Here is an 18,884-nt window from a genome sequence, read left to right on the forward strand (position 1 = left end):
CCTCTCAGAGAGCCAGGAGCCCCTCATCCTACACCTCCCGGTGGAGCCCTGACCTTACTGGCAGCTTCTGAACAAATCTTTCTGGCCAGGCTGCTAGCCCTGGGAAAGTGTCCCCATCACTGTATTGCCAATGATGAGCAAAGTGGCCGGCACACAGTAGGCGCCTAATAAATGTTATACGATTCACATGGCATAAAGATACATGTGAACTTCTCCATGACTACAGAACTCTATGTTTTCAACTTTTGGTAAATCACTGGAAAAGATTCCCCGCCAGCCCCCACCTCCATCCATCCCCTTTGAGGGACGCCTCACTCCTCAGTGTGACTGACCACTAGGTGGCGACGTCCTGCCTCTGAATACTTGCTGGGCTGTGAGCACCCTTTTGGGGAGTCGGGGAGGGGGCTCGGTTTCTTCTGCCGCCAGCACTAGGGCAGCTCTGTAGCTAAAGCCCACCTCCAGTCCCTGCTTCCCTTCCCCTCACCCAGCCACACCCTTACATCAGTGGGCTACTCGGATTGCTCTCTACAAAATTAAGCCCGCAGCCACACCATCACTCAAAACCAGGGGTCCGGCGCCAAAGGAGGAAGGCAACCCACTGGCTGTTCATGAGACAGACTCAGCGGCAGCCCAGCTCTCGCCCGAGCCATCACAGGGACCAGATATGTCAATATAGCAGTGGGTTGCAGACCGCCTTGGGGCCAGACGCTGAGCCCACCCCTTGGTGGTGGCCACCCTTTGGTGCCGCTGTGACAAAATGAATGGGGACAGGTCTGTGCGTCCCCCTGCATTTTCAGGGCTGCTGGGAGGGAGTGCCCAGTGTGTCACAGGTGGGAGCCAGCGTCCAGTCCACACGAGCCTGTGTTGTCACTGGCTTTAGCTGTAAATGTGATTAGCCACCCTTCCTGCCCCAAGACCTGCTCTCCTTCTCACCTCCTCCACATGGTCCCCAATGAGCTTGTCACCTTCCTGCATAGCTCCCTATGGCCTGGGGATTAATCCAAGCTCTTCACCATGCAGGGCACGCAGGCTCCTTCATCGTTAGCCCAGGCTCCCCGACGGAGCCTCAGTCGCCCCACTGGCTCCCCTTCTGGGAGCCCCATTCACTGATGCATGAGCCTGGCCTTGGCCCTGAGGCTCTCCGTTTCACCTGCATTGCCCAGACTGTCCTCTTACTGGACACCACGAGGCTTTCTCCCACACAGCCTACGCTCTGGGGTCCACTAGTATCTGTCTCCCCACAGCAATTTAGCTAGTGACACATCCTCATGAAGTCCCACAAACACACACGTCTGTGTCCGTATCTGCAGCCTCCACCAGCACGCAGGGTCTATCGGGACAGAGCCAACAAGTGGCAATGGAACCGTGTGCATGTGTGAGCTCATTTCGTCCTGAGAACCGTCCTGTACACGCGATAAAGCAGTCACCCAGAGGGGACATGGCCTGGCCAAACTGGACAGCCAGCCCACATCCTCAGGACTGTGCCGTGCGGTCCGGCAGAAGTGGCCTCTGACCACTGGCCCTCCCTGGTGGCAACGCTCAGGGGTTGCTGAGCCGGTGAATGAGCGTGCTGACTCCCGCCTCCTCCTGGAGACGAGCCAACAGCCTTGGGGTGACCACAGCTGCTCCAGGGTCACTTGCTGGGACCAGCGTGACCAGGGTCACCTTTGGTAGCATGTAGCATTCCTGCAATTCATGAGTGCACCCGTTCATTCCACAAATGAGCCCTTCCGGGCACTGGAGGTTCGAGAGTGACCAAGTCACTTCCCTAGGCTGTGGGTCCCCCAGGGAAGGGGATCCCCGCTGAGTCCTCAGGGCCTAGTGCAGGGCCTGGCAAGTCCTGGGGGACTCACAGAATGTTTGCTGAAACGAATCGGAACTCCTGAGCCAACTCTCCCGGGTAGGTCGCGGAAACACTGACCCTCTGTGGTCACGGGGACAAGTGGAGCACGGCCTTTGAACCACATGCCCTGCTGGGCACGTGTGTTGCCAGAACCTACTTTATGGCCAGAGAAGTGACAAGCGAGGTCTCGTGATGACTGTAGCAAACAGGATGGTCAGCTTTTTGTGCGTTTGCCGCCCGCCAGGGCCGCATGGGGATGCCCCACGAGCTCCACCTCCGTGGTTTGCAAATGATGATTCTGCTTCCCAGGAGGGCATCGTGGAGGAGGCAGGGAGGGCTCCATGCCTCTGCAGCCGGCGCCTGACCCTGTTCTGCCAAGTGCTGTGACTCTGGGCGAACAACCCATCCTCTGTGAGCTGAGCCCTGATGCTTCATCCGCTGAGAAAAACAGGATCGCCCACGCTGGAGAACTGCTGCGTCCGTTAACTGAGGAAACGCACACAGCATAGCAGCCCGCAGCCCGCCAGCGTGAGAGCTTACGACTCGGAGAAAAGGAGGTTAATCAAAACCAAGTGATTGTGTCTCCACTTCACAGATGAGAAAATCAAGGCCCATAAAGTGTAAGCAACTTGTCTAAAGTCTCACGGTTAGTAGGTGCGGAATTCAAAGCCAGGTCTCCCTGGTGTGGACCGGGCCACTTCTGCAGCGTGTCATGACTCCGGGTCACGACCACAGCCCCCCATCCACCCGGCACCTAGTGAGGTCACCCTGAGGAGAGGAGCACGGCAGGAAACTGAGGCAGAGGGCCGGGCGCTGCACAGCCCGGGAGCGGGCACCCCATCTCCCTCCACCACTTATTGGGTGCCCTGGCCAAGTGCTTCTATAAAGGCAAAGTCTCCGGGCGCCCAGGTGGCTCCGTCGGTTAAGCGTCTGACTCTTGATTTCAGCTCAGGTCATGATCTCACGGTTCGTGAGTTCCAGCCCCGTGTCGGGCTCTGTGCTGTCAGTGCAGAGCCTGCTTGGGATTCTCTCTCTGCCCCTCCCCTTCTCCCCTCTCTCTGTCTCTCTCAGAATAAATAAATAAACCTTTTTTTTTTAAAAAAAGAAGGCAGAGTCCCAGCGGTTACAGGGGGAGACTGCACACCACAAGCACTTAACCTGCACCTGCCTCAGAGCGCACACTCGGGAAATGCTGGCTGTCTGGGAACCGGAGCGAAACAGGCACGGCCACCAGCGGAGAACGCACGGGACACCCCAGCTCTGACCGCACACCGTGCTGGCAGTGGGAGGAGAGACGGTCGGCGGGGTGACGAACAGCCATGCACGGCTGCGTTTTCTAAAACTAGAACCAAGCGTTCGGTAATTTGCAGATTGTGCCTCCTTGGGATGCCGCAAGGGGCGGAGCTGAGACCCCCGGTTTTCTCCGCTCGGCAGACCCCTGGGCCGGGCACTCGCAGGGTCCTCTCGTGAGCTCTCTCCTGGGCCCCTCACAACAAGCACGACACACGCACAGGAATCCGAGGCCCGTAGAGATCTTAAATCGCAGGTGCAGGATCACGCAGCTGACGCGAGGAAGGGCTGGAGCCTGGACTTGGGCCTGGAAGCCTGTGGACCTTTCCAAGGTGCCGCCACCCTGGATTCACTCAGGGGAAGGGGAGAGCAGCGGCCCCTGCTGTCTTCCGCCCGGTGGACCGCTTTGCCGTCCCTCTGGTGCACTGCCTTCATCACCTCCACGTTTAGGGGGTGTATGCTCCTCGTGGTGGCATCCAGGTCCCTTGCCAGCCATATCTTTTCCTTCCACACTCTCTAAGCAGACTTCTTGTGTCCCTCACGCGTCCCCACCTGTATCAGGAGCAGCGCCTGCGATGTGACTCCTTGCTGACTGTGACACCTAAGCCCCACCCTTCCTCAGGGCTCCCAGCAAATGGCCCTTCCTTTCTAGACCCTTCCACACCCCAGCACGCAGCACGACCTCTGTGCTCTGCCTTACCACCGGGAGGAAGTGTTTTGCTGACTTTATGATGTGCTTTAGACCAGGGGCTCTCACCCCTGGTGGCACAGGAGACTCATCTGGGGAGCTCTTCCTTTCGAATTGTTTTCTTCTAGTTTTACTGGGAAATAACTGACATAGAACATTGGGCATTCCAAGTGTACCGCATCACGATTTGATAAATGCATACACTGTGAAGTGATCACCGCAATCGGGTTAGTTAACACATCCGTCACTTGACCTGCTTACCACGCTTCCCCTCTTTGATGAGAGCACTTAAGATCTACCCTCGCAGTAACTTTCAAGCACACAGAACACTCCTGTCACCTTCAGTCTCCACACCGTGTATTACACTCCCAGAACCTACTCATCTTCTAACAGGAAGTCTGTACCTGTTGACCACCATCCCCCGTCTCCCCCTTCCTCTGGCAACCGCCGAGCTGTGCTCTGTTCCTAGGACTCGGGTTTTTGTTTTACGTTTCACAGGTAAGTGAGATCATACATGATCGGTCTTTCTCCGCCCGACTCACTGCACTTAGCGTGATGTCCTCGAGATCCATCCACGTTGTGGAGCACCTGAATTGCTCAGTCGGTCGGGCAGGGCTGACTCTTGGTTTCGGTTCAGATCATGATCTCACAGTTCATGAATTTGAGCCCCACATTGGGCTCCGTGCTGTCGGTGTGGAGACTGCTGGGGATTCTCTCTGCCTCTGCTCTCTCTCTCTCTCTCTCCCCTCTCTGCGCTCTGTCTCTCTCCCCCTCTCTGTCCCACTCTCTCTCTCAAAATAAATAAATACACTTAAAAAAAGATTCATCCACATTGTCGCAAATGGCAGGATTTGCTTCTTATGGCTGAATAGTATTCCACTGCAGAGATAGACCACGTTTTCTTTACCCATTCATCCGCACATGAACACCCAGGTTGTTTCCAGGCCTTTGCTATCGTGAATAACGCTTCAGTGGATGCTGGCGTGCAGACATCTCTTCGGGATGGTGATTACATCCTTGGATGTTTACTCGGTAGCGAAACTGTTGGATCCTATGACAGCTGCCGTCTTAAATGTCTGGAGAACCTCCACAGTGTTTTCCACGGTGACTGCTCCAGTTTTTATCGCCACCAACAGTGCACGAGGCTTCCCTTTCCTCCTCATCCTCGACAGCACTTGACAGCTCTTGTCTTTCGGGTAACAGCCACTCTAACAGGAGTGAGGTGATGTCTCATTGTGGTTTTGACTGCTCCGGGGAGCGTTTAATGAATACAAATACCTGAGATCCACTCCCTCATCCTCTGTCTCCACCGGTTCAGGCTGGACCCGGGCAAAGGCACATCCTTCAAGTTCCAAGTGTGTTTCTGCTGTGCGGCAAGGGTTGAAAACACTGGTCTATGAGACAGGGGCATCACTTTGCAATGAGATGGTCTTTTGAGCCCAGCTTCTAGCACTGACTAAAGTGTCACCAACCCCCAGCTGCCAGCCTTGGTTCCACCTTAATTTGCCTCTCGCTCTAGAAGGACAGTGTGCAGTATGCACCTAGGCCACCCAACGCAACGGGATGTGAAAGTATTCCAGGGATCGCAGGTAACAACAGCACGCATTAGCCAAGTGCCTATATTCAGCACATAGTCTCGATGCATGCTCCATGAACCCTTGGCAAATGCAATTGTTTCCATCGTCAGTATCATTGTGCTGCTAGCCCCCAGCCGTGGCTGAGGCCATCTGGGCACAGGCGCAAAGTCTCCATCACCCTCCGGGAGAGGCACACAGTTGGTCGTTAATACGTTTTGTTAAATGGATGAGTAATCGACAAATAGATGTAACGTCAGCTCCAGGGACAGAGACCTGTTAACTGGTTTCTTTTCTCCCAAAGCGTCTCGCAGAGAGCTAGAGGTCTAGTGACACTTAGAACAAAGGGTGAGGGGGTAGAGGAGGTGCAGGTCTAGAGGGAGCATACGTGCCCCGTGTTTTCATCTCCGACTTCGACATCAAGCCAGCACCCATGTTGGCCCTGTACCGAGACTGCCCTTCGGACCCACAGGACCAGTTTTCTAATTACCTGTAGCTCGGAGCACAGCTGAGAAAGCGTTTCCTCAACAGCAAGGGACTCTAGGAAGAAAAAACAAAAAGATGCACAATAAAATGGACACACGCTGAAAAGTTGCAGTTGCTAACTACAATAAAGAAGCATACGTTCAGGTTGGCGTTTGAGTCCCAGAAAGAAACACACGGCCTGAGGACTCTCCCTCTTTCTCTTCTAATTGCCTAACGGGGTCATATTTATAAAAAGGAGAAACCTGATTTGGAGCCCGGTGACCTCATACTAGATAAAGGTCAACAGCATCTCAGGGATGCCTTTCTGAGGAATAGAAGGCCCCCACATTCACACAGCACTTTGTGGGGTTCAGAGCGATCCCACATTCTTCTGGACTTCTGCAGGTATGTGCCTACAGGTGTGGATGTACATGAATCCGTGTGTGTGACGCATGTGGGGCCTGGGTTTGGATCTCCATCAGCCAGGTGAATGCTGGGAAGCACAGAGAAGTGGAGCAGCAGAGCTGAACCCAGACCACTGACTCTGACACTGAGGGTCATCACGACCTTCCCTGCCACCCACAGAGGAGCTGGCGATCTCACCTCTGATCAGCAGGAACCTCTGGCCTCCGGCCAGTGGTGATTTAATGCTTGCATCTGCCTGTATTAGGACTCTCCCCTAGTTCTATGACACGTGGTCGGGGGTTTGCACTTGGGCACGGCATCAGGTCCCTTTAAAGCTTTGCTGCCCAGATGAGTGGGACCAATCCATCAACACATCCGGATCCTCACTGATGTCCTGATAAGCACATGCCTTATCCCCCTGCCCCCATCCAGCACCTTCCTCAGGTCTGTGAGTCCCACCAGGCACAGCAGACTTTTGTCATATTGAACATGACTGTGTCCAGGGCATCTGGCACATAGTAGAGGCTTGATAAAAACATGATGGTGAATGAGTGAGCAAATAAACCCAGTTCCTTTGGGCAAAAAGTTAAAACAACAAGTCAACTGTCCGTGTGCAATCTCCATTTTCCCTTTGGGTTACGTAAGCTGTCTCTGATTCTGTGCATGCTTTTATGGTGTGTATAACATCTGAACCGGAAAAAAATTCGATGTTGCTACTGCATGATTCAGAGTAGTGCCTGACTTGTCTAGGGGGTCAGAGCTGGTAAGCCCAGATGGGAACATGGCACCACCATTCATCAACCGCCCTGTACTGACTCCTTCACCCTGCAGGCCAGGCACTGTGTACGAGGGATCTGTGCCGGGGGGGGGCACAGAGGGGGCATCTGAGGGGGCCTCTGCTCTCCAAGACCCCACATCTGGTGGGGATGAGAAACATGCAAATAGGATATCACTCTTGTGTGGTGTGTGCAGTGTGGTAATGGACAACGTATGAGGCCATAAATACCTCCAAAGCCAAGACCGGCTCAGTAGGTCTAGGGGTGTAAGTGGGGAAACTGAGGTACCCCAGCAGGACTATTCTTAACCCTGAACCAGGCTAAAGACCTGGCCTCTGTTCTGGAAGCAAAGGGTCCTCAGCAGAGGACTGACAGCAGAATCACACTGTGTCACCTGCTGTCAATGAGAGGGATGATAGAAGGGACCCTGCCCCAGGAGTCACTGCAGGAGCTCTTGTCTTAGTCCTGCCGTGCACTGCTGTGTGTGACCCTGAGCAGTCACTGCACCTCTCTGATCTCAGTTCCACCATCTGGCAACAAAGAGGGATTCAGGCCCAGTGATGTCCATGATGTCTGATGAAGTGCACGGAGCAATCCATCCCCAGAAAACCAAAGATGATGGCTACTGAGAGGTTTCCATAATCATCCAGATTAAAAACATATATAACATATATTTATATACAAATATGCAAATATTTAGATATCTATATTATAAAGTATACATAAATATATTATGTTATACATCAAAATATAGAAAATATATATTATATATAAAATATGTTATATATTTTATATATGATTATAAAAACATACTAAAATTATTAAAATAGAAAATATGAAACAGGTATTACATTTTATATAAAATATGTAAAACATTAAAATTATTATTAAAATTATGTTATATATAAAATATGTTTATATATGTACATAATATATGTATATAATATATATGTATATAATAATATAATATATAGTAAAATTATGTTATATAAAATATATTTATATATGTATATAATATAATATAATATGTACATTATATATATGTATATATTTATATATGTATATAATATATAACAATACATGTATTATTTGGGAGGTTGTTTTCCCCTCTTGTAAGTTGCAATCCTGTAACTGCAGCCTCATTAAAAAAGAAAGGCTATAAACTGGCATTTTCCCTTAGGAAGCAGGTCAACATGGTGTCAGCAGTGCCCGGTGGACGTAGCAGGTGTTCAGTAAGTGCCCTGTGGGTGAACCGAGGGGGGCTCCTGCCTCGACTTCCTGCAGGTGCATGTCCCAGACTCCCTCCTTCCAGAACAAGGTAACATACATGACACATACCTGGAGCATATCTGCCACCGTGACACTCAAAAAACATGCCCGGCCCAAGAGGGGCAGGTCAGCCGCGGCTTGCGGTGCCCCGCGCCCGGCCCCTTACCCAGCTCCGTGTGCGGCAGCTCGGGGACGTCCCTCATGATGACCAGGAAGTAGGCGCGGAGCCCCCGGTAGGCGTGCAGGAGCAGGAAGCACAGCTCTCGGTGCCACTTGTGTGCGTGCTGCATGCAGTTCTCCGAGGGCACATAGAAACTCCCCTGCGGGCGGGACAGACACAGAAGCTGGGGGCCACCATGCGGCTGGCTCGGAGAACAACCGAGGAGGGGCTCACGGTTCCAGGGAAAGGAGAGTTTGAGTCCCTGCCTCTCTGTGCAGGAAAGACACTGAGATCTGCCGAGCCTCTGTCTTGTGCATTCATATTAAAACAACAACGATAATAATAATAATGGCAATAATAATAGTAATAGTAACAACGAATGAGGAGGAGGAGGAGGGCACTGACCTGCAAGGTTTGGGATAACCTAATGGGGACCCACTCACAAGTCTCGTTCCTCAGCCACTGCACAGCACTCCATAGCAGACGGGGACAGACAGAGGGGTCTCCTCTCGCAGGGAGATGAGGAATTTGTAGAGACCCTCCTGGTGGATGGGAGAGTGGTCCAAGAGAGAGAAAAATGCACTGCTGTGAGATGGGGTGTAGTTGTGGGTTTAGATACACAACATGGCAGGTGCGTTTGGTGAGAGACTGAACCCAAGTCGGCCTCAGAGGCAAGTCACGATGTACCTGGAGACCCAGACACGACAGAAGAGAGGACACAGGCCAGTCCTGACTTGGGCACAAACTCAAGAGAGAAGGGTGTCTTGGGGCAAATTTCAGGAGGGATTTGCTTTGCACACAGAGAAAGGAAGCCCACAGAGAAAGGAAGCCCCAGGGAGGACCTTGGTCCACAGAGAGGAAGGCACTGAGTACTGGGCTGGAGAGTTCCATGGATGTGGGACCTTCCTGTCCATCTACTGCTCAAGGGGCCATGAAAGGACACAAATGGCTCTGCACGATCCCCTGCTGCCTGTCCGTCCTGCTGCAAGAAACTCCAGACGGCGAGTTGGTAGAATCCCACCCTTCAGGCTCTTGTGAGTGGGTGATGTGGCAGCCTCCTGCCTCATTTGGTCTCCTTCCTTGCTGCCATCGGGGAGGACTGAGTTGGTCCATGGGGACAGGACAGGTGTGATAGGGGTCCGTGGCCATCGGCACTCATCTGCACTCTCAATGGTGCCATGAAGGCAGGCGATCACAGGTGTATTGTACTGGGTCTAATCACAGCATCACGATGAGTGAGTCACACGAGGTGCTACAAATCAGGAAACCGGGATGGAGGCGTCCGGTCAGCGTCTGTCCCTTGGCTCTGAGATGGCTGTAAGGCAGGTCCCTAGCAAAAAGACTGAGACAGAGCGGTGCCTGCAGGAGGTGCTGGGTGTGCTGTCGGGGGGCAATGCTGCGGGAGAGTAGGACTGGGCAGAGAGAGTCGTGCAGGACAACGGAGACCTCAGTCCATCCCACGGGGGGCTCTGGAGCTGCAGGGCCGTTGGCCTCGGAGTAGGGGCCGTGCATTGCACGACTGCACCCATGCACTGACCATTATCGAGTGTGGGTGACCCTGCGGAGGAGATGGGGCCTGGGTCAGCAGCTCTCTCAGACACAGCGGTCTCCAGAGAGGGGCTTGGCCAACTGGCCCCTCCAGAGAGGGGCTTGGTTGAGGCTCCCGACATCCCTGGCAGTGTGAAGAAGCAGTGACTCAGGCCCGAGGAGGGATGTGGGCAGCGTGCCACAGGACCCACTGGAGAGGCCTTCCATGAACCCTCCCCAGGGCCTCGACTGAAACCTGGCTTTGCATTATGAGGCCACCAGGTCCCTTTGGATTTGAACTTATGAGACACATTCAGTGAGGTTTGGAACCAAAAGACTCTTCCATTTCATAAGCAGAGAATTCAGTCAGCTAGGCCCTCAGGTAATCCACATTATCCCCATTTCTCATCCTTATTCTGTAAGGATCAGAAGGCGGGGCAGTTATAGAAAGACAAGCAGAGCCTGTGGATAGCAGAGTGCACGTGTCGGACCCCCAGACCCAAGGAGCAAGAAGGAATCCGCCGTTCGCAAGGCATCTAGGTATTCCCCTGATCTTGACCTCATTTGGTCTTTGGCAAACACCATACAAAGCAGATGCTCTAATTCTGATTTTCAAAATTAGAATATACATATGGTAAAAAAATCTCAGTGTTTCCAGAAACAAGCTAAAGTGCCTCATTCCCCAGAGTCCAGTAATTTCTTGTGGGTCTTCCTAGAAGACTTCCGTACACACATGTGCACATGTGTGTCATGTATGCACGTCCTGGAAACACACGCAGACACACTCACACGTGGGAAAAGGCTCTGGGCGGTTCTCTATTCCTTGCTTTTATCACTTACCATGCCTCAAAGCTCTTTCTGATTAGATCAAATAATAAGTGGTAGGAACTTCAATTTCTGTTTCATAGATAAAAGATTGTGGGTCAAAGAATCAAATGATTTGTTCAAGGTCACCCCACTCTTCCCGCAGAAGAAATGATTCTCAAGGCCAGGTGCTAAGTGGGGGGAGTCCTTTCTCAGTGTGCCACATGCGTCCTGGAGACCGTGCCTCACAGAGGACAGATGTTCCATCAGGCCTGCTTGCTTTGACTGAGGCATTAATTTAAGTCCTGCCTGCAGTGGCTGTGACTAAGCAGAAATGAAAGCGGACAGGGGATTAACAAAGGCATCAGATCCAGGAAGCTATGAGCCCCCAGTCTGCTTGCTTCCAGCGGCCCCGAGCATCCCGTTTTCTGGTCCTGACGCCTGCTTGCCAACGAATTTCCTTATCACCGATGCCTCCTTTTGAAAATGCTTCAGGACCTACTGAAGGCAAGGGATCTTCGAAGTCCGATATTGACTTTGACTTTTAAAACTACATACCAATCTCATGAGGATTTTTCAAAAGACACATTGGGTAATCTTTGGGGAATCTTCAGAAGGCTGATTCAATATGATGACAGATAATATAAAGTCAAAATGGTAATCCAAAGAGAAATAAAATACATGGCCTGAGATGATTATGAACAAAACAAATCTTGTCCCCTGTAAAACAGCCAACGGCACAAGGCTCAGAAAGTGAGTGGGCTGACGCAGAAGGCCCCACTAGCCGCCCCCCCGGGCGGGCAGAGCCGGCACGGGAGAGCCTGTGCACCTCCACTGACAGTGCACGGAGCGCGGCTGAACGGCACAGTGTCCCCACACGAAGAAAGGACACTCGAGCAGCGTCCTTTCCAACAGTCTGGAAAGACACACAGGCCTCACGCAGGGCCAGCCGAACATCAGGCTGCATGTGAACTCACGATGGAGAGCTCCGGGCCAGGGTCCACCCCCCCACAGGCACAAAGCAGGTGAAGAGCGGATGGTCACGACGCGGCCTCTCCGAGTGGCTGTTAAGGATCAAACAAGACTATCGCGGTAGAATCTGGACGCGAGCCACGTCCCAGGGTAAGGTCAGCGGGCGTGAAAAGGACCTTCGGCTCCCTCAGGATGCACTGGTGGTCCCCAGGGATATGCCTACAGATTATGCAGCTTAGACATCAACAGTGATCCTCTCAGAAACCTAAAATGGATTTGTTTTTCAACGTTTATTTATTTTTGGGACAGAGAGAGACAGAGCATGAATGGGGGAGGGGCAGAGAGAGAGGGAGACACAGAATTGGAAACAGGCTCCAGGCTCTGAGCCATCAGCCCAGAGCCTGACACGGGGCTCGAACTCACGGACCGCGAGATCGTGACCTGGCTGAAGTCGGACGCTTAACCGACTGCGCCACCCAGGCGCCCCTAAAATGGATTTTTTAGTGTTTACTTATTTTTGGGAGAGAGAGAAAGACAGAATGCAAGTGGGGGAGGGGCAGAGAGAGAGGGAGACACAGAATCCGAAGCAGGCTCCAGGCTCCGAGCAGTCAGCACTGAGCCCGACGCAGGGCTCGAACCCACAAACCGCAAGATCATGACCTGAGCTGAAGTCAGAAGCTAACTGACTGAGCCACACAGGTGCCCCCCTAAAAATGGATTTTAACTCAACTGGAGTCCCTGCTGAACCATGGTTTGATAAGAACACAGAATCTGGAGTCCAACGGGCCTGTGCCTTGGTCGTCGATCAGCCACTCGCTAATGGCGTGACGGGCTAACCCCCTCCCCTCTGAAGCGTCCGTTTCAGGTGAGAGGTGGGGATAGTAAGAAAGCCTCGGCGCTCACCTGAGAGCCTGGTTTACGGTCAGCACTTAAGAGGTGTTCGTCAGGAAGTTTTGCTTTGTACTTCCTTCATTCCCCAACAGAGAGCCAAGCTTGCCATCACCTCTGACCTTCCTATTAACGCCTCTCCCGTTTACGTGACCAGGTCTAATCCTGCCCTGAGCTCTAGATCGCCATTCCAGGCTTCGGTTGGATAGGGGGCCTGTTGTCAAAGAGGCAGCTTAAAAGGAGCAACTTGCTGTCCCCCCTCAATCCTTCTCTTCCCTTTGGGCATCTTTAGTGGACCCATTTGGCCCAACATTCACAAAAGCTTTGCATTCTCCCAGACTCCAGATCTCTTTCTCACCTTAGAACCTGTAAAAAAGTCTCGAAGGTTCTGTCTCTACCACGCTCTCACGTCAGCCCTAGTTTGAGTCTATGCTGCTTGCTTTAATTATTAAACCACCCTCCTCATGGGCCTCACCCCTCTGGTCTTACCTTCCTCCTGTGGCACTGGTGTGTGCGAGTTCGTTCACAGCGTTACCCACTGTCTACAAGATCAAGTTCAAATTCCTGACTACGGCATTCACAGCCTTCAAGCCCCGACCACATTTCCAGCTCATCTGCTGCCTCTTGTTGCACAACACAGCTCTCTTTGCTTTTCTCCTTTTAAGGGCCTGTCCTCTGGCTGCCTGAAACTCACCACCAAGACTTGGGTCAAATGTCCTCTCTCTGTGAAGCTTCTCCAGGCTCCTCCTCTGCCAGGGTTCTGCACACACCTCCTTAGACCACAATGATCCCCCCCACCACCACCCTACCTGAATCCCCTGAGGGTACAAGCGGTTTGTCATCTGTCTTTGAACCTGAAACAGCAGAGAGAAATTCAATGAGGAAAGAGAGAGAGAGAGAGAAAGAGAGAAAGAGACAGGGAAAGAGACAGGGAGGGAGGGAGGGATGAAGGAAGGAAGGAAGGAAGGAAGGAAGGAAGGAAGGAAGAGGGGGCAAAGAGAAAAGAGAAAAGGAAAAGGAAAAGAAAAAAGAAAAGCAAAAAGAAAAGAAAATGAAAAGGAAAAGAAAAAAAAGAAAAAAGAAAAGAAAAAATAAAAGAAAGAAAAGAAAAAAAAGAAAACAAAAAGGAAAAGAAAAGAAAAAGAGAAAAGGGCTGTTGCATCTGCTGGGGGTCTTGACAAGGCAACACGGGCCTGGATTGAAGGTGCAAATCACCCTCACCTCCCCCTTCCTTACAACCGTAGGTTTTGGGGCGCCTGGGTGGTTCAGTTGGTTAAGCGCCTGAGGCTTCATTTCGGCTCAGGTCATGATCTTATCGTTTCTGAGTTCGACCCCCACATCAGGCTCTGCACTGAAGGTACAGAGCCTGCCTGGGATTCTCTCTCTCTGCGTCTCTCTCTGCCCCTCCCGTGCTCACTTTCTCTCTCTCTCTCTGTCTCTCTCTCAAAATAAATAAATATACCACATCTTCTTTAAAAATAAAAAAGAACTATGGGTTTTCACACAATTCTGGAATTGATACTGGAATTTGGGTTTGTTACCCTACCACAAAAATCATGCTCTGGATCTCTATGTCCTATAGAAACACACTCAACTTACACTTTACATGAGATGCACACACAATCTGGTATTCATTCAGCACGGGGTAAGCACGGATAACTTTTCATTTAATTCAAACACACCCATGAAAGTGAGGCACGTTTTTGTACAGAAATATCAGTACATCTTCTGTGTTGCAGTTGCGGGAGAAGGCATAAACGGAATGGGGTTTTAATATTCTGGATGCTTATTTGAAACAGGAACGCAAAAGCTCCATCAGACCTCACAATCTAGAATTCTATTAATAGTAGCTACTGTTCATCAGATGCCTGCTGTGTGCCTCATACCAGTTTTCGGTCCCTGGATTCCTCTTCTTGGTAATTCAGGGGATTTTTCATTATTATCTTATTTTTAACCAAGGAGCAAACTACGATAGCATTAGTGCACTAACGTTTATTATTTGGCCCTAGTACGCGTCACGCATTATGTGTTCTATGTGTGTTAGTCATTCCATTCTTATGCCAAGCCTGCAAAATTAGTGCAATTATTTACCCCCATCTTGTAGACTGGGAAACCGAACCCCAGTGTGGAAACAGCCTGTCTACAAGCCTCACGGCAAGCAAGTGGCGGATTAGCAGTTCAGACACGGGCTGGCGCTGAAAGCCTCGCAATGCTGACCTTACTCTTGGAACTGAGATGCAGGAAGTTTATAGAGTCAGCCTGTGTCCCCGCCTTCGGGATGCAGGAGAGTCAAACCTGTTCCTTTTTTTTTTTTTTTAAATACAGTATGGATTTTAGTTAATAATAATGTACCAGTATTTGCTTTTTAAGTTTATTTATTTTGAGAGAGAGAGAGAGTAATCGGGTGCTCGGGAGGGGCAGAGAGAGGTAGAGAGGGATAAGCCCAAGCAGGCTCTGCCAGTGTGGAGCCTGATGTGGGGCTCGAACTCATGGACCACGAGATCACGACCTGAGACAGAATCTAGAGTTGGACGCTTAACGGACGGAGCCACCCAGGTGCTCTGAAGAGTGGAGCCTCTAATTCCCGTTAGAGCCCGGGTTTAAAAAGGTACCCAGCTCTGTAAATTCCGAAGAGAATCAAAACCCCTTGGGGCTAGTCTTTGCTTTGCAACCAACTATCCAGAATCCCGGAAAACACCTTTGTCTATCTGTTCTTTCATCTGGTCAGCAACAGACGGCCGCTATCTGGGTGAGCAGTCCCCGATTTTGTGCCCCAACACACAAGACCGCAGGAACCAGCTGTGGGCTGGACTATAAGAACCTCTTACTACAAGTGGCTGAAATCTAGAAATCACAGATGACTTCGCATCAGCACGACTTGATCCACGTTGCTCCTAGTGTCCTCTTACTGACACCCCACACGGCTCCTTGAGCAGGAGAGAGGGAAGCAGGTCAGGCACAGGGGTCAGCGAGGCACCTGACAGTCCCCAGTCTAGGTTACACTCCCGCCTAGGCGTCTCTCCATTCTACACGTATATGCTCGCTGCCCTCCACCCGCACATCGCTCCAGCGCCAAAGGATCCCCCACGCGACCACCGAGTGACCACAGAGAGATCTGTGTGGCTCCGGCCATAAGAGAAGTAAACTTCGCTTGGTGTTTCTCTCCCTCTGTTGTACACACGCCTGCTCTTGGAATCAGGGACGGCATAGCGTGCGTTGACTCCCAGCTACTGCCGCCCTGTGGGCAATCCAGCCACGTGGCTGACCGAAGCGAGAGCTGGAAAAGAGGGGGGGCCGCGGTGGAGCAGAAGAGCTGCCTTGAGCTCTCTGAAGGGTCATCGTGGGGGGCGTCGCGCACAAGGTCCCACGGAGTGCATCTAGAGGCACACGTTGTGGGCGAGAACATGGCTTCTCCGCTCTCGATGCGTCTTGTATGTGGAGGGACACCCCTTTGCGTGACACCCCCAGATCCTCTCTGCCCATTTATTGGGAAAATGGTGAGTTTGGGACAAGAAACTGGGAGCTTCCTGGTCTTTTTTCTTGGGAGCAAGTCCTCCCCTGGAGGCGCTTGTCTCCATCCCCCTCGGTCCCGGGGGAGGCCTGGCAGAGGATGTGCTCAGCCGGGGGCCCGCATCCGTCCAGCACTGCTGCACCTGAGCAGGGAAGCAGTTCACTCTAGAGTTCAATATCCGGGAGCCCCCTCGGTCAATGATGGAAGCCAAATGATCTCCTAGTTTAGTTTACTTTGGTTTGGTTTATTTATTCTGAGACAGAGAAAGTTCGAGCAGGGGAGGAGCAGAAAGAGACAGAGGGAGAGAAAGAATCCCAAGCAGGCTCCATGCTGCCAGTTCAGAGCCCGATGTGGGGCTCAAATTCATGAAACTCATGCCCTGAGCCGACATCCACAGTCAAAGGTTCAACCGACAGGACCACCCAAGTGGCCCTATGATCTCCTACTTCAGTTTCATCTCCAACGTGTCTTGTTACTTTGTCTTTCTGACTGGCTCAGCACTCAGTTGGAGAGAAGAAGGTATTGCGTCCCAGTCCCCCTCACACCCGGCAGCAGATCCGATCTCCTCTGGTGACAGTCACTGCGCTAATGCTGCCTCGCTGTGGCAGCCTCAATCGCCTGGGTGCTCAGGGCCACAGGAAGCAAGCGGGACAGTTGGTCAGTGTTGGGTAGAGGGCCAGAGGAGACCAGTGGTCATCGTTTTCATTCCTGATTCCTAAATATTGCTTTCTCTCCTGTTTATAAGCCTGTTTTAAACAGCACTTTTTGAAAGGCACGGTTTGGATTCAGCTTGCCCCCAAATCACTGTGACATGCATTTTCTTTTACTTGTATCTTGTGCGGCAAAGCCACAGACCCATAAACATTCAATGGGCTTAGCATTACAGGATGACCTGGGGTCAAGGGGTCAAGTCTGACCCTTGCTACTCTCCAGCTCTAACACCTCAGACAGGGAGTAAGACTGTCTTGGGGCAAGTCATGGGGCAAGACTAGGGGTAAAGGGGAAAGTTCCTTACCTTCCACAGAGCACAACACACACACAGTGTTAGTCTAACGATTTTACAGGTAAGAATTCCATACAAATCCTTCCCACTAATGTACTTAGTGGCATTTTCTTTACTGGTCAATTACTGTTTGGCCAAGAGATTTTTTTCTTTTTTTTTAATATATGAAATTTATTGTCAAATTGGTTTCCATACAACACCCAGTGCTCATCCCAAAAGATGCCCTCTTCAATACCCATCACCCACCCTCCCCTACCTCCCACCCCCCATCAACCCTCAGTTTGTTCTCAGTTTTTAAGAGTCTCTTATGCTTTTGACCAAGAGATTTTTGACCTGTTTAGGACTTCAAAAGGTAATAATTCATTAGCAATGAAATAACTTGATATACTGACCCTGAATAATCCATCACCATCTTACACGTTACCTTAATGGCTGTGATGCATTTGGGGTGAATGCCTATATACTGTTGATCTATTTGACTAGAAGGATGCTTACACATGACAAGCATTATGATAGAGAGTCCCATTGGGTTTCTCGTTTTCTTCACCAAGTCAATGGGGTCAGTGCATCATCATGACCCCAGTTATTCTCTATTTGGTGCCTCCTGGGTGCCCACCGCCATGCTATAAACACTTAAGCTCCAGAGATGAGAATACACTGGAGGCCCACCTGGAGGAAAATACCCTCTGGCTGGAGGAACCAGGGGCACAGACCCCTAACTGCAGGAAGGTCTCACACCAGGAGAAACTGTACGATGCTGAGTGTGCGGAAGGGTGCGAGCAGGGGAGGCGCCCTAGAAAAAGGTGATGCTGCAGCCCAATCTCGAATGGTTAGGCAGAAAAGGGATGAGAGCAAGTACAGAAACCGCCATAAGCAAAGACGCGGGTGAGCAAATGAATAAAACGCAGGGAACTACAACCCCTGCCACGCTACTGAGGCGCACGAGTCCAGGATGCAGGTGGGACGTGGTCGTGGAGGGTCAGGCACATCGTGTTCATCAGAACTCAGTTCCCAGGAACCCAGAGACACGTACGACAGGTACAAAATGTGTGCCAGTGAACCAGGCGAGGGGAAATGGGGAGGCACGTGCTGAGGCTCTGTTCTCTGACTCTGCCTTCTCACTAGTTGCTGCATTCGGTCCTCCAAACCTTCCGGGAAAGTTGAAATCATAATGTAAACTTACAAAAGTGGAACGGGCCCAGAGAGATTAAGTAAATGGCCCTGGGTCCCATTAAAAACAAATGGCCCTGGGTCCCAGAACTACTAAGGGATAAATCCAGGGTTCCAAAACTGCATAGCCACACTCTTTCATCCCACAGGGCACTATTCCAAATTCACCAGAATCAAAGTCTTCCCAAACAAGGGCAAGGCAGTGAGGACAGGGATAATGGCCACCAGAAGTGCTGGATTAATCACGCAGCACGTGAAGTGTGGAATAATTACTACTGCCATCCCCAAGAGGCTGGTTCCAAGATCACAAACTCTGACGTACCTGACCATCCCCGAGAGGCTGGTTCCAAGACCACAAACTCCGACGTACCTGCAGAATGAGGTACCCCCAGTCTCAGGGGGATACTGTGACCGTTGAAACTGTTTCTGTTTTGGAAACTCGAGATGTTCACTATGGTCTCTTAAAGGTGTAAAATTCTATGCTTTTGTGATTTTAATTATGAAAGGCATTAAATTCCTTCAGCTGACACTGGGGCAGA

The 18,884-nt window shown here is 51.3% G+C and overlaps 1 protein-coding gene across 4 annotated transcripts in view; it reads right to left on the minus strand.

Moving 5' to 3' along the window:
• Positions 1 to 18,884, minus strand: part of FAM135B (family with sequence similarity 135 member B) — a 281,764-nt gene that overhangs the window by 34,137 nt on the left and 228,743 nt on the right. For all 4 annotated transcript variants that reach the window (XR_007148766.1, XM_047843019.1, XM_047843020.1 and 1 more), the window contains 2 exons: positions 8,477 to 8,630; positions 5,886 to 5,935 (listed from right to left, as the gene is read on the minus strand). Coding sequence is in view for 3 of the 4 variants with exons in the window: in XM_047843019.1 (XP_047698975.1) it covers positions 5,886 to 5,935; positions 8,477 to 8,630 (204 nt within the window). In the remaining variant the exon portion in view is untranslated. The remainder of the gene's footprint in view (positions 1 to 5,885; positions 5,936 to 8,476; positions 8,631 to 18,884) is intronic.

The sequence above is a fragment of the Prionailurus viverrinus genome, chromosome F2, assembly GCF_022837055.1.
Source record: "Prionailurus viverrinus isolate Anna chromosome F2, UM_Priviv_1.0, whole genome shotgun sequence".
Classification (NCBI taxonomy): Eukaryota; Metazoa; Chordata; class Mammalia; order Carnivora; family Felidae; genus Prionailurus; species Prionailurus viverrinus.